At 36.2% G+C, this 16265-nt stretch overlaps 1 protein-coding gene across 5 annotated transcripts in view; it reads right to left on the reverse strand.

Moving 5' to 3' along the window:
• PATJ (PATJ crumbs cell polarity complex component) overlaps positions 1–16265 on the reverse strand; it is a 365401-nt gene that overhangs the window by 205894 nt on the left and 143242 nt on the right. For all 5 annotated transcript variants that reach the window (XM_061121728.1, XM_061121726.1, XM_061121727.1 and 2 more), the window contains exons 26-27: positions 14229–14306; positions 7770–7869 (exon numbers count right to left, since the gene is read on the reverse strand). In XM_061121728.1, coding sequence (XP_060977711.1) covers positions 7770–7869; positions 14229–14306 — 178 coding nt within the window. The remainder of the gene's footprint in view (positions 1–7769; positions 7870–14228; positions 14307–16265) is intronic.

The raw sequence follows: 16265 nt of genomic DNA on the forward strand, positions 1-16265 counted from the left end.
CCCACTCCAGTACTCTTGCCTGGAGAATCCCACGGACAAAGGAGCCTGGTGGGCTACGGTCCATGGGGTCGCAAAGAGTCGGACACGACTGAGCAACTACACATCCCCTCTAAACTTATACATAGTCTGACTCTGAGTGATCTGGTAATAAATCACGTTTCAGAAGGTCTTAGCTAGTATCCTATCCTTAAAAGCAACTGACATAAAAACAAGAATTAAAGTAAAACACAAAATGCAAGGTATTGGTAATCTAATTTTTATTTGTGTGGTGTGGTTCACAGGCTACTTTTATTGTGCTTCATATTCCAAATATATTCCTTATACTGAATATTACATTATGACATGTAATGGGGGGAGAGAATCTGAGGAAAATGCTATAACTATGTATCAGAGTCATAGTTAAACCAACTCCTTACTGAGGGGAAAAAAAATGTGGAGAAACAAAACACCTCAGGAGAGTACGCTATTCTGGAATTAAGGGATAAAGAAAGGGCTTTAAAAGGTCTTTAGCACGAGGTTCTATTTGAATCTTTGTTATATCACTTAAAAGCAAGGTGTCAGACAAGTCAATTACATTCTGAATTCTAGGACTTCATATGCATCAAGAGACAGGGCAATTGTAAGAGTCTCATTGCTTCACTCTCTTACGTTACAAAAAGTCATTCCAAACCTTCTGCCCCCTCCAGTTTAAAACTGTAATTGAAAGACTGAATGCCACTAGGTTAGAACGACCCAAGTGATACAAAAGCATTTACATTCTGGGATCGAAAGTGAACAAAGCAGGACTTTGTGGAGACTGTAGCTCCTCTCCCTGAGGATCAGAACTTTTAGATAAAATAATGGGTGGCGTACTGAGAAAGAGACATCAAGCTGTTCTGGACAGGATGGTCCGAAACCATGTGGAGGGTACAGTTCAGGAGAAAAGTACCTCCAAAGCACCAGGAGCACACCTGGGTTTTCAGTGCACCCCATGGGACTATGCGAGTCACATGCCTTCTTTCATTAATTTGCCAAAAAAAAAAAAAAATTACAGGAGTATTAGAATAAAGAGTCAGGGAAGATTTTCCAAAGAATGTGACATGCAGCTGAAATCAGCAGAAGAGATCACCTTTCAAAGGCTCTTCTGAGAATACACTTAAAGAGTTGAAGAGAATTTATGGCACATAGTAGGTACTTAATAAACTGTGGCTACTACCACATAGCTACTAAAATTCTGGCAATAAAAACACGAAGCTACAAATATGAGGAGATGAGAAAGAAGATTTATCTATATTTGCTGATTCATTTTCAGAAAGAAGGGCTTTCCTGGTGGCTCAGCTGGTAACGAATCTGCCTGTAATGTGGGAGACCTGAGTTTGATCCCTGGGTTGGAAAGATCCCCTGAAGAAGGGAACATCTACCCACTCCAGTATTCTGGCCTGGAGAATTTCATGGACTGTATAGTCCATGGGATCGCAAAGAGTCGGACACAACTGAGCAACTTTCACTTTTCACTTTTCAGAAAGAAAGACAATAAAGTTATGACATCTTTTCAGTAGCCAACTGAAAATCTGGGTCAGGATATCAGAGCAAGGTTAAGGCCAGAAATAAAGACTGGAAAGTCATCACATGACAGTGAACTGAGTTATCATTTCATGCCCTCGATGATATTAAACCTCTGACAAGACAATCTAGATAACTTTAAATTTAGGTATTAAACACTATACCATAAAGTTAAGTAGAAAGTTTTGCACCACTGATACCTCCCTTTGACAAGTCATGCAGGTTTGATAATGGTAGTTTTTGTCAACAGCTAAGCATTTATGTGGGGCAGGAGAAGAAGGGGACGACAGAGGATGAGATGGCTGGATGGCATCACCAACTCGGTGGACATGAGTTTGAGTAAATTCTGGGAGTTGGTGATGGACAGGGAGGCCTGGCATGCTGTGATTCATGGGGCTGCAAAGAGTCAGACATGACTGAGTGACTGAACTGAACTGAACTGAAGCATTTATGTGGATATTGCCTCTTGATAAAAAATAAAAATAATTTTATTTATTTGTTGTTTCTGGCTGTGCTAGGCCTTTGTCGCTGTGAGGGCTTGTCTCTAGCAGTGGAGAGCAGGGGCTCCTCTCTCCTTGTGGTGTGCAGTCTTCTCACTGTGGTGGCCTCTCTCGTTACGGAGCACAGGCTCCCAGGCCTGCGGGCTTTAGGAGTCGCCGCACATGGGCTCAGCGGTTCTGGTGCACAGGCTTAACTGCTCCAGGGCATGTGTGATCCTCCTGGATCAGAAACTGAACTTGTATTTCCTGCATTGGCATGGGGATTCTTAATCACTGAGCCACAAGGGAAGCCCTATTTCTTAATTTGAAACTGTTTCAAAACTCTTAATTAAAATTCAAAAAGTTTCTTATTGCTAAGATGATTGTACGACATCTCATGGCAATTAGACACCAGAATGCCATATGTTCAACTATGTGTTAAATAAGATGAGTGATCTATAATATAAATGCCTGTTACGTAACACACTCTCTATATAGGTATCCTTGGGAGATGTGAGGTTCACGTCCAGACTACTGCAAAAGAGTGAGTCACAGTTTGAGTCACTTTGGTTTCGCAGTGCATATAAAAGCTTTGATGTTGTTCAGTCATGAACTCATATCGGACTCTTTGACCTCGTGGACTGTAACACGTCAGACTCCTCTATCCTCTACTATCTCCCAGAGTTTGTTCAAATGCATGTACACTGAGTCAGTAATACTATCTAACCGTCTCATCCTCTGCCACCCCCTTCTCCTTTTGCCTTCAATCTTTCCCAGCACCAGGGTCTTTTCCAATGAGTCAGCTCTTCACATCAGGTGGCCAAAGTATTGGAGTTTAGGCTTCAACATCAATCCCGTCGATGAATATTCAGGGTTAATTTTCTTTGCAACTGCCTGGTTTGATCTCCATGCTGCCCAAGGGACTCTCAAGAGTCTTCTCCAGCACACAATTCAAAAGCACCAATTCTATAGTACTCAGCCTTCTTTATGGTCCAATTCTCACATCCGTACATGACTACAGGAAAACCATAGCTTTGACTACGCAGACCTTTGTTGGCAAAGTGATGCCTCTGCTTTTTAATATGCTGTCTAGGTTGGTCATATCTTTCCTTCCAAGGAGCAAGCGTCTTTTAATTTCATGACTGCAGTCACCATCTGCAGTGATTTTGGAGCCCAAGAAAAGAAAGTCTATCACTATTTCCATTGTTTCCTTGTCCATCTGCTATGAAGTGATGGGACTGGATGCCATGATCTGCCACTACTTCTACATTTTCCCCTTCTATTTGCCATGAAGTGATAAAAGCTATGTTTATACTATAATCTACTATGTATGCAATAACATTATGTGTAAAAACCAATGCACATACCATAATTTAAAAATACTTAATTGCTAAAAAAAAAAAAAAAATGTTAAACATCATCTGATAATGCAGGTTGCCACAAACCTTCAAAATTAACCAGCGAAACACAATAAAAGGAGGAATGCCTGTATTGGTTGAAACACTGAATTCTCACAACAACCTGAACAATAATTACTTTGTTTATTTTACTAAGTATCCCCAGCAATACTATGTTGCTAAGTTCAAGGGTTACTACTCTGTCTCCAACCTCCTCAGCCTCTCAGAATGCTTCCACAGAGGTTCAGTGACATAACCCTTCTTGAAACACATTCTCTTAAACTAATTTTATAATCTGAGAGTATTCTTATGCTTGGATGCTCTTATACTGGGCAAGTGCTGGACTCCCTTCTTGCCGCTGTCTATACATACTATTCTACCTCACCAGTTCCCATGAGTTTAATACCATCCAGATCAGCGGTTTTCAGAATGTGGGCCCTGAGTCAGAAGTATTAACATTACCTAGAAATGTAAATTATTGGGTGCTCCTAGGTGTGACGAATTAGAAACTGGGGGTAGGGAATTAGTGGTTGAACAACTTCCAACAGGTGCTTCTAACGCAAGCCAAAGTTTGAAAACCACAGATCCAGATGTGTGCTTTTTATTCTCCAGGTTGTGACTCATTAGTTGATCAAGAAATAAGCTGAGATGCAAACAGCATTTTAAAAACTGAAATAGAACCATATAGAGGGAATTCCCTGGTGGTCCAATGGTTAGAATTCAGCCCTTCCATGCTGTGGGCCAGTTTCAATCCCTGGTCAGGGAACTAAGGCTCTGCAAACCATGCAGCAGGGCCAAAAACAAAAAGAAGTAGTACAGAAAATAGTGCTTCATACGTTATAAATGTAGGCAATACTTCATGAAACTCTTATTTCAATTATATATGCATATTAGTGTGTGTACATGTGTGTACATGCACATATATATTTGGTTGTCAAATGTGTTACTGAGAATCACAGTCTTGAAAAAAAAAATTCATCAATATGATAACTAAAAAGCCAGCTCTTTCGTCCTTTTTTGCCATTTAGGTCTTATCTTGCTCAGACTCCCATTTCACTTAATTTTGCTTCCTCCAAGGGATTTATTCTCAAACTACCTTGTTTATTTGGTGTTTATAGTACTTATAACATTTAAACTATTTTATTGTTTATAAGCTTTTTGCCTCTCTAGAATATAAGCCAGCAAAAGTAGAAATCTTGTTCCCTGCTGTGTTGCTGACATCTAAGACAGTATCTGCCCACCTAAAATACCCACTCTGTAAGTATCTCTTGACTGGATAAACTTTATAAATGAATAACCTACCAAAGGTGACTTAAGTTAGATTAAACTACACTCTAGAATCATGCGTACCTCATGACAGTGATCTTTCTAATACAATCATCACTTCCTAGTAGGCCTAAGGCATGAATTCCAGTTGTCCACTTCCTAGTCTTGGACCACGGGAAAGTTATATAATCATATTTTCACCATTGTAAAAAGAAATGCTTAGTGTGGGGACAATAAGAATCTGATAAAACAGTGAACTAATTTACTTTTAATTTTTGGACAGATGAGCAGAGCATTCATTTAATAAGAGTTAAGGAACAAATAAAAACTCACAGGATCCATATCAAGAAGAAATAAGGAGAGCTAGAGGCTTTAAGTTCACCTACATTTTAAATGTGAACTATCTCATGACTCCATACAGTTCAAACCCTTCTGCAGAAGATTAAAAGCAAATCCAATGGGAAGGAAAATGTACACTGAGAAGGAAAAAACTGGGGAGCAAAATGAATGGAAAGTCATATTCACAGCTGGAGAAACTTGTGAAATTCAAACTTGCTGGAGAATCTGCAAAATGTCATAGTTAAAAGATGACTTTGTTATTAGAAGTCTATATCTGCACTCAGTGTCTGGGGTAGGAAATGGCAACTTACTCCAGTATTCTTGCCTGGAAAATTCCATGGATAGAAGAGCCCGGCAGGCTACAGTCCATGGGGTCACAAAGAGTCAGACATGACTGAGCACCTGAACACACGTGCACACATCGTGAATACCACTTTGACGCCATTAGAGCAGTCCCAAGACCACGTGTACCTGTGTGTTCACAGCACACACTCACAGCGTTAGTGGGGTTCAGGAGGGGCAGTGATTTACACTGAATGCATGCTCAGTCGTCAACATTCCCAATCCAGGGATCAAACCTGCATCTCCTGTCTCCTGCATTGGCAGGCAGATTCTTTACCACTGGTGGTCTGGTGGTTTAGTCACTAAGTCATGTCCGACTCTTGAGACCCCATGGACTGCAGCCCGCCAGGCTCCTCTGTCCATGGGATTTTCCAGGCAAGGATACTGGAGTGGATTGCCATTTCCTTCTCCAGGGGAATCTTCTTGACCCAGGAATCAAAATGAGGAATCGAACCCAGGTCTCCTGCATTGCAGGCAGATTTTTTACTGACTGAGCTATGAGGGAAGCCCACTGGGCCACCCCAAATCATGCTATTGCTATTTCTGGGATATTAACATTTTAATTAATGGGAAAATAGAAGATAGACAGTACCAGCTTTGGAGGCAGAGTGCCTGGGTTTAAATTCCATTTCCACTATTTATTAGCTGTGTACTTTTGACATATTTCTTAATTTTTCTGAGCCTGTTTCTTTATTTGTATATTTAGAGACCTCACAAAATTATTATGTTGACTGAGTTAATAATACATATGAAGACCTGGCACATGGTAAGGCAGAGTATTTACTAGGTATCACAATCCTTATACTAAATTCTTTAAAAGTTTTCTCTTCTAATGCTCACAGCAATACTATGAGACAGGTTATTATAAGATATCCCCTCTCCTCCGTATACATGAGAAAGTGTCAGCCATGAAAAGGTTAAGAAGCCTGTCCATGAATTCACAACTAAGTGAATAGGGTTAGAATGTAATCTTAGTCATATGCTTAAACCAGGTTTCCTAACAACCATGAAAATATGGGCCTTCTAGTAACCCAGAAATTATGAATAATCAACAAGCTACCTCCACCCTGCTACAGCTTCCATAATAACTATTATAGAAACAAAGGGTTACATTACACAAGTGCACACATACATCAATAGTATCCATTATGTGCTGTGCTTTCAAAGAGGTTGAGAACCAAGGCACTGCAGTACTTTCCTTAAATTTTGTTTCCATGCCTTTGTATCCTCCATTCCAGGTGGGTTATCCCACTGAGATAAAAAGCAGCAAAGTTTAATTTCTCTCACAGCAGACTCACTTAGCACTATTAGTGAAAAACAGTTGGTCTTCAACAAAGATTGTCAAATAAATGAAAATGCATGAGAAAGTGTTCTATAAAATCACGAAGTACAAAGCAAGTTTTTATAAAGTCAACTTAATTGTTTCTTTTATTTATTTTTATATTTTATTTATATATTTAGAAAATTATAAAGTTATAGTGAACTTTATAATACTTTTTGAAGATTCACAATATAAAAGGCTAACAGCCTTATCACCGTATTTTAATCTTCATCACAACCCCTATAAAATAGGTACCATTATTTTCATAGAAGAAGGAATGCTTAAGGTCACACACTATGAAATATTAGAGACCAAATTTTAACTCTTTCAATTTCTGTATCAAACTCCTTTTCTATATAGGAAAAATATTATTTTAAAGTATATAAATTTCAAAAACCATTAAAGCCAACCTTGTAAATGCATAACCCTGTAGGTTTTAGTATAGTCATAAATTGTGCAACCATCATCACAATCTAATTTTAGAGCATTTTCATCACTCCAAAATAAATTCTGTATACAATAGCAATGAGATCTAACTACATACAGTTTACATGCATAAAAGGAATGTAAATTCTTTTAAATAAAGCCTCCTCTAAATATATGTGAAAGCATATTTGATGCACCTAATGCAAAAGAACATCATGTAATGACAACTAAAGGAGAAACTTATGAGTTGGTGGGCCTTCTATAATTTTGCATTGTCAGTATCACCATTTGTCTGGGCACAGCAAGTAACCAAGGACTAACATCTACATTCAACTCTGATTACTGTTGGTCAAACTCCAATTTCAAGGACTTCTTAGCATTTCTATATTTACAACCAAATAGTAAGACTAGGATGGACTGTAGATAAAAGTTTACCACCCAGTTGCCTTTGATATTCACTGTTATATTAATGTCAGAGGCAAAAGCTTAGGAAAATAAAGTCACACAAGTTAGGAGATCTGAATTTTCTTTTTCAGCAAGATATGTTCATACACATTTTCTAAGAACCCACACCACTGTATTTGATAATTTACAACAATCATTAAAGTCTAATTTAATAAGTTATGCATCTATCCCAAACAATGAAAAGGAACTCACTGTTGGTAAATGCACATTCTTCTTCAGATTCATCACTGTCATCAGATGGAGCTCTATAAGGAGGTGGCAGTTTCATTGGTGGTGGAGCAGTTCCTCGCCTCTGAAGATGCAAAATTTGAGAGAAGAGTTAACTGCCTTTGTTCAACCTCTTCCTCAATGACAAACAGGATTAAAAGATAATCTGTAAATATTTTGACTATATCCAACTTTCATCATATCACTAGGATTATAATTTTTTTATTCTCTATGTTATTATGTAAAGTGACTCTGTGATATAAATACACCAATACAGAAAACAGAAATTCAAAAGCACAACTTTTAAAACTGTTGACCTTCCCCAGAAGCATGCATTCCTTTCTCCAGTGAGAAAACCAATTACATGTATCTTCTTTACACTGTCGAGAGTTAGTCTTCTTTGTTTCTGACCAAATAACTCAAATGAAAGACATTTCAAAAATGTCTTAGATATAAAAATGACCCAATGTGTTAATCTTATGATTATTTCAACTTTTTATTCAATTATAAAAGGTACAGATTTCATTCTTTATAAAGTACTTGAAATACCAAGATTTTCTAACTGAAGAGGTATTCATCTATAATTTGTAAATAATTAACACACATTTCAATGTTTTAAAAAGAGAGAGAATGTTTTACGATGAATACCTTTTGTATTTCTGTATATGTAGTCTTTAAATTTACACACCAAATGATACAGTACATCAATATTTGGTTTAAAGAGGCTTAATTAAAGTAGACTTTATGATCATATTACCTGTATACAATGCAGACCTTTTCTTAAATGCTGGGAAAAATAAAACATACCAAACTACGGAGAGATCCAAGCTGCTGGAAAGAATAGGAGCTGATATACCCAAGCTCCCCACAGATGCCAAAATAACTGAATTAAGATTTGTTTTGCTACAGGATTTCAATAAAGCACAATCAATTATGCTTTATAGGACAAAGCCACTAATGGCAGGATACACTTCAGTAAATGGACAATGACTGGTCCATTACAGAAAGCAGACATGTAATAAATTCCTCCAAAATAGAAAACACTATTTGGCACCCAGAAGGAAAAACACACACTCAAATTTATTCAGGATAGCATCTAATCAAAGGTCATTCTAAGTGAAAGACAAAGCTAAGGACAAGGAGAGCTAGCTTTTAAAATAGTAGTAAAAGATATGAATTCTCTTTAATAGCACTTTAAAAAAGTATATTTAAGGGGCAATTGTTTTTATTATCTATTTATTTAACTTCTACCAACACGCTCACAAAGAATGTAGGATAAGCATATTCTGGGCTCCCTATGGTATGAATGTGGGTTGCCAGATGTCCAGGCATCTTTGTACCACATATGGGAGAAGAGTGTAGGCAGGTCCAGGCTCTCACTGTGGCAACGAAGGCTGGAGCAAGGTATGCAAGGGAGGGCCAGGTGGACAGAACTTCTGTGAGGGTAGAGAAAAACACAGACTACAGGACATCCTCAGCTCTGAAAACAGTTTCCTTAACTGTTTGCTGAATGAGTAAATAACTGGTTGTCATTCATGTTGTTTCAGTTCTCTGACATATTAACATTTAGAAAAATGACAATAACACAAAACATCTTGTTCAAGAGCATTGCATATTAAGGACTTTGCTGATGGTCCAAGGTTAAGAACCCACCTTGCGATGCAGGGAACATGGGTTCGATCTGTGGTCCATGATCCTACATGCCGTGGGAAAACTAAGCCTGCGCGCCACAACTGCTGGGTGCGCACAACAGCTGCTGAAACCCGCACCCTAGAGCTCATGCCCCACAACAGGAGAGGCCCCCACAATGAGAAGGCCACGCCCCGCCACCAGAGAGGAGCCCCCTTTTGCCACAACTAGGGGAATCCCATGTGCAGCAACCAAGAGCTCATGAATTGCAACAAAGACCCAGTGCAGCCAAATAAATAAATAAATAAATTTTTTAAAAAGAGCATTTAGATTTCTTATAGAAATGTAAAGTTATTTTAACAAATTATTACAGTTGTGTTGCCTTATAAGACATTAACTAGTTTAGTGTCTAAATTTTAATCTTATTTAAACATTTTTTTCAGCAAACATAAATACTCTCTCCAATTCTCTCTGAACCAGGACAACTACCTTTTTGGTTCCCATGTTAGTGATTTTAATAAACATCTGACACTGTTACATTCTGCATAATTTCAAAGGTCAAGTTTCTTTTCTTTAATTTTATTAGTCAGTCTTGGAGGCCCCACTGGGATGTTCAAGTATACTCATCGCCCAGAACCAATGAACTGTGATGCCTGAGATACACAATCCCATAAGCTGTTTAAGCCCATACACATGATTTCCTGGTTCCGACGGTAAATCCCCAGTGGCAAAAGAACTTTGTCTTTTTAACTGTTTTTCCATTTTTTAATTTTCAGTTCTATTTTGTTGTTGTTGTTGTTTCTAATATTAAGCTAAGTTTGGTTCTAATTTGTACTTCAGCTGTTAATTATTCACCATTAGTAGAAGTAATCAGTGGAATCTGGTTTTATGATCTGGCAATTTAGTGATATTTGTTGGAATGATGAGGATCTATTACATATTGGTTATTTGGGCATCTACTCTCTTTTGATTGAGAGAAAACAGCAAACATGTTTATTAGATTGTTTGCCTGATTGTATTTTTGTACAAGAACATGTCTTGGTTCCAATGTAAAGAACAGCTTTTTGCCACACAGACCAGTGTTTTTTGCCTTTTTGTGTCTACATCCGACACATGGCTAAAGTTGCAGGACAAAAGCTGAAAGTCCTCTGTGTATCTGAAATGGAGAAAGACTCTTACCTCATTGTGAGCATGAAATATTCTCCTGGCTTTAGGGATATTAAAAACTCTGTTTTTTAAAGTCTCTCTTTCTGATTGGTTAGAGACTAAGAAGCATTTGTGCCAGTCTTTTAAGAAATCCCTTTTCACAGAAACAACTCAGAAGCATTTTTATATGTGAATCTAAATTCACAAAGTCAAAAAGGTTTGGTAATTTTAATTAGAAACACTTATACCTTCTCTCTGATCTCCTTGATCTCATTGGTGTGGAATATAAAACAAAAATATATAAGATAGTAAAAACATTGATACTAATGTTGCATGAGATCCACACGCCCACATGCTGTGCATGTGTGTATCACAACTGCTTACACATTAGCCATGAGAATTATCAGCCAGTCCTAAAGATTAGCACAATGTAGAGTATCACTGATAGATGCTGTTTTACTTGTTGCTGTTAAGAATAATCTGACAGCATGCATCCTATAATACTCTAAGTGTCATCAAGAGGGTCACAAGAGATCATTCTGATCTTTGCAAATGCCTTCATGAGGTTCCTCTTAGTTCCAGTCTGACAAATCCAGATTTTTCACTTGGAATAGATGCAAGCCTTAACAGCAACCTTATTGAAGTATATTTCACATATAAAAAAATATACTTATTTGGGATAGATATATTTTTATAAGGTTAATGTAACCATACTTTTAAGGATTACTATGTTTAGTGGGAAAAAGCATTTTCATTTGGGTAATACACAAAAAGAAAATGAAAATAACTAACTACAGAGGACTACTTCTCTATTAATGAAATCTCCCAGTTGTGAAGAGTGTCTGCAATTTCCTTAAAAGAAAGAAAACATATGAAATAATACTGAAGAAAATTTAGAAAGAAAATACCAAAGAGTTATGAACCTACAGCCGATAATAGCATTTCTATGAACTCTGATGTTTCACATTCTCTATGATATAAGTCAGAAAATATTGAACTGAAATAAAACAAAATAAGAAAAAACTAGAGATTTATTCAAGACCTGCTTGTTGATTTTTTTTTTTTTTTTAGTTTTTCAGTCACTTTCTTCCCCTATATTTTTAATGTGAATAATGTCAAGCCAAAATTTTTATTTCTAACCTACACCTCTACTAATAGAGTTTCAAGTGATTTTTATTGTCTCCTTTCTGACTGTCAGGAATTCTAGAGAACATGACTGCTTTTGTACTAAGGAGAAAAAAATGCCTAAAAGGAAGTATTTCTATCAATAATAACTGTTAAAGAGATGGTTAAGTCATCATATGACTTCCCATCTTTGGGAAAGTCTCCCCTAGTATTCTGGGCATATTTCTATCATACCAATTACACTTCTAGTTATTTCACTACGTATCACATTCATACATGCACTTCTTGGAGTGAAGGTGATTTGTCATTCCAGGGTGTAGAATAATGCTTTGTACACAAGCTATAATTACAGAGAAGAGTAGTATAGTAACGGACATCCTGTAACCACTGAAACATCATCCTGTAATGGAGATGTAGATTCTCATATGATCAACTGACTCACAAGTGGGAGTGCTCTGGGGCAATAATATATTGTTGTGCTGTACTCAGTCATGTCTGACTCTTTGCGACCCCCATGGAATGTAGCCCACCAGGCTCCTCTGTCCATTGGGGGCAATAATCACCTCTGAATTCTCCAAAGATTCACCAACATGGCTAACTATCATCTTCGCATAAGGCCCAGAACACTGCCTGGTACCTAACAGACACATAATATATATTTATTGAATAAATAAACTAAAAACAAAACAAACATCTCTGGCTTTAGGTCACCAGGTATTGGCAAATGCTGTCAGGACAAAAATCATTTTCCTGTGTTCCACTTAACCTTCTGATTTGGGGTTTATGGCTGCAATGTTAACTATTGCCATGTTAACTTAGTGATGACTTCTTCTCCATGCTAAGGAATTCAGCAGGGTAGACTTATTATATATTGACTTTTGGTTTTACTAGGCTCTTACTGGATTTTTTTAAAAATTTGAATGCAAATATCCTTGCTATATATTGAAATTCAATTTGATTTAATGCACCAAAGTTGATAAGTATCACACATTTATCTTTTTACTTCATGAAATCTCATGTGGAATTTTCCTTAGTCAACTAATTACCTTGTTCCCCAAAGTATTTAAATCAGTAACCACTTTATATTTATCTGTGTGTTTATTGTCCATGTCTCCACAGCCTGTTGTCTGTTTCCTTTTTGATGTTATATCCACCAACTATAGCACAGTGACTGTAACACTATAGGTTTCCAATAAACATTTGATTAATGTTCAGATATTTGAAAGAACATTTGAATCAACACAATTCCAGCAAAAAGACTAAATATTCTGAGAAGCCCTTCTTTAAAAATATATACACACACACATATACATATATATAAATCACAGATAAAAATTCAAAACTACGTTTTTGTAACTGAGGCCAAAAACAACCATAAATTCCAAATCAGAAGGTAAATCCCCAGAGGGCATGTGCCAATCCCTAGTGACCTAAAACCAGAGATTTAGTTTTGTTCTGTTTTTAATATTCTTTATTCACACAATAAATATGCATTGTATGCCTAATAGGTGGCCGGCAGCATTCTGGGCAATGCAGAAGAAGAGCAATTATGAGATAGATCATCTCCCTTCCTTGAGCCTACTTAGTAAGGCCACATATCAATGTAAGGGTCAATTATATCCCTATGAGGATATTAAATTTTTTAATTTAACCTAATAAATTATCTTGAAAAATATAAAATAAAAACTGAAAAACTACATGAAAAGTAGATTAATTTAACCATCAAAATGGAAGATGAGTCACTCTGATCAAAAAAATCAGTAACTATATAGAATACCTGAATAACCCAGTTAGTTAGTTTGCCCTAATAACTCTGTATAAAAATCTGTAACTAGATAATAGCTATTCTTTTAAATCACAAATATACATTTATAATACCTATGTGCTAAGCCATAAAAAAAAGTCTCAACCAATGTGCAGGGTACAAGATATTATATAAAATACAGTTTGTGGTTATAACTGAAATAGGTTTGAAAATAACAACAATAAGGTTTTTTTTAATATTTGTATGGAAATTAAAAATACATTTTAATAAAAATAAACCATTTGAAAGCTAAAAAAAGAAATAATACTAAACAAGAGAAATTCAACTTAACATCTTGGGATTTAGAAAAAGATGATAATGGCTGATAATGGCTTCATGACATCTTATACCTGTACTTCACTAGGTCTTCATTCAGGCCAGAATTAGATACGTTCACAGGAGGGAGATATAACTACCGTGAAGTGAACTTAAAGTTGTTCAGTCGTGTCTGACTCTTTGCAAACCTATGGCCTGTAGCCCACCAGGCTCCTGTGTCCACGGAATTCTCCAGGCAACAATATTGGTGTGGGTTGCCACTCCCTTCGCCAGGGGATCTTCCCAACCCAGGGATTGAACCTGGGTCTCCTGCAGGCAGATTCTTTACGTTTGAGCCACCAGGAGAGTCCTAAACCTACCATACTTATGCTCAGATACTCATCCAAAAAAACACTTATTAATTGCAGCTCAGATATGCAAAAAGATACCAAAAACATTTTTAAAAGTTTAAGAGATTAGGTTACCTTTTCTTTTTTTTCTTGGGTGTCTTGGTCCTGGTTATTAGTGACTTTTTTGGCCTTGTTATGCACCGTAGGTATGACCTGCCACCACAAAGGTGAGGAAGAGAGAGAGAGAAAGAATTTAAATGTCACAATCATTACATTGCTCCATGCATATTTTTTTAAAAAATAGTTAAAATCCTACTTAACTATATCTCTAACTTCACCTAAAAAGTACAGATATGAGAAGTATAGTTAAGGCAAACAACACAACTTGGGAAATCTAACAAGTTATATAACCCAAACGCGCATGCCTGCATGTGTGTGCGCTTGTGTGCGGCATCAAGGGACAATAAATTCACAGGTTTGTGAATTAGATCCAGAAAGTTAGTTCCTATAATGCTGGATGTAACATTTATTTCACTGATCTACCTTATTCATCAGTGTACTCCAGCTCAAGCTTTGGGGGTTTTTTGGGTTGTTTTTTTTTTTTCTTTTTTTTAAGGTTATTGTACATGTTTATTCCAGTCACCAAGGGTAGCTAACACAAGTGATATCACTTCAGCCCACTTATTTGAGGCTTTGATTTTACTTTTCTTAATGTAAAAAATGGATGCCTCTGTAAATATTACTTTTTCTTTTTTACTTAATGAACTGTAAATCCTGTCACCTGGAATGATTATGATATGTTTCTTTTCATGGATAAATAACATTTCTTGCTGTCAGTCATTCTTTTCATGGGATTTTACATACTTCATGTACAATCTTCTCTCCTACAGTGTTGCAGTAATCATTCTTATGTAATAACTTCATACAGTTCAGGTATGGTATCTAGTGCACTGTGTACATTCAATAAATATTTAACCATCACTGTTAGCATATAGATAAATTATACAAAGCTATTTACACCCCTGGATAATTAGCTCAATTAGAGCTGGAATTTAGGGTTATTTATCACTATAACCCTGATGCTCAGAAAAAGCACTACATAGTAGTGTTCAATAAATGCTTATAAATGAATCAAACAGTTCAATTTCATAGAAATGATTTTAATTCTTAATGGTGCCAACAGCACAGATTACTTTTTGACTCATTTCTTTTTGTAAAACTACCTGTAAAATATCTTAAGAAAATATAAAATTGTTAGTGATTATTTTAAAGGCTCCTCAAATAGCTAACACAAGTAATTGGCATAAAATCTGATGACAGACATGCAGATTAAAAGGAAAAATAAATCTCCTTACTCAGAAAATTAAAGTAACTGCCTCCCTAGTGATAATTTAAAAATCAAAACCAAAAAAAAAAAAAAAGCACTTTTCTCAAAAAGGCAATTTATGATTAATTCTTCTCTACTTTTAGAGTCTAAAAGAATAAATTAATTTTGGGATAAATGAGACCACCTCAGAAATGTTTCTCTTAAGTAAAAAGCAACAGTAGTGATAAATCAATATATATCTGTGGCTTCTTATGTGAATAGACACTGTGCTTAATATTTATTTCTCTATTTAACACATAGGACAACCTGAGTCAGAGTTCAAACACCAGTGGATCTACAGGTATATGTTTCTAATTCTGAAGAACTTAAAACACTTTGTCTCCCTACAAAGTCATAACACCTGCCTATACTGGACCTACTTTCTCCCATGGAAAAACCAGCTAAAGTTAACTGGTGGAAGCTTTGAAATGGGATAAAAGTTAGCTGCCATTCATAAGGTTTACACTCTTTGTTTGTCAAATAGCAGAGAAATATTATTCTCTACACATATCATTAGCAAACTTTGGAAGACAAATGGCCCACCAAAAAAGACCACATCTTTATCAAAAGAAGTAGGAGAGCACATGTTTCTTATGAAAGTAAAAAATATATTTCTATATGACTAATACACAAAATGAACATGTCCAAAAAAATTTAGATGCCATTATGAAATAAAGATATTAGGGAAATACAAATGGAAGACAGAAAAAAAGAAAACAACACATGATAATAAATTTAGTGACCTGAAAGGATGATACCAATTTTAAAAGGGTTTGGTTTTGGATATATACAGAAAACCTTAATGG

The sequence above is a fragment of the Dama dama genome, chromosome 20 (genome assembly GCF_033118175.1).
Source record: "Dama dama isolate Ldn47 chromosome 20, ASM3311817v1, whole genome shotgun sequence".
Lineage (NCBI taxonomy): Eukaryota > Metazoa > Chordata > Mammalia > Artiodactyla > Cervidae > Dama > Dama dama.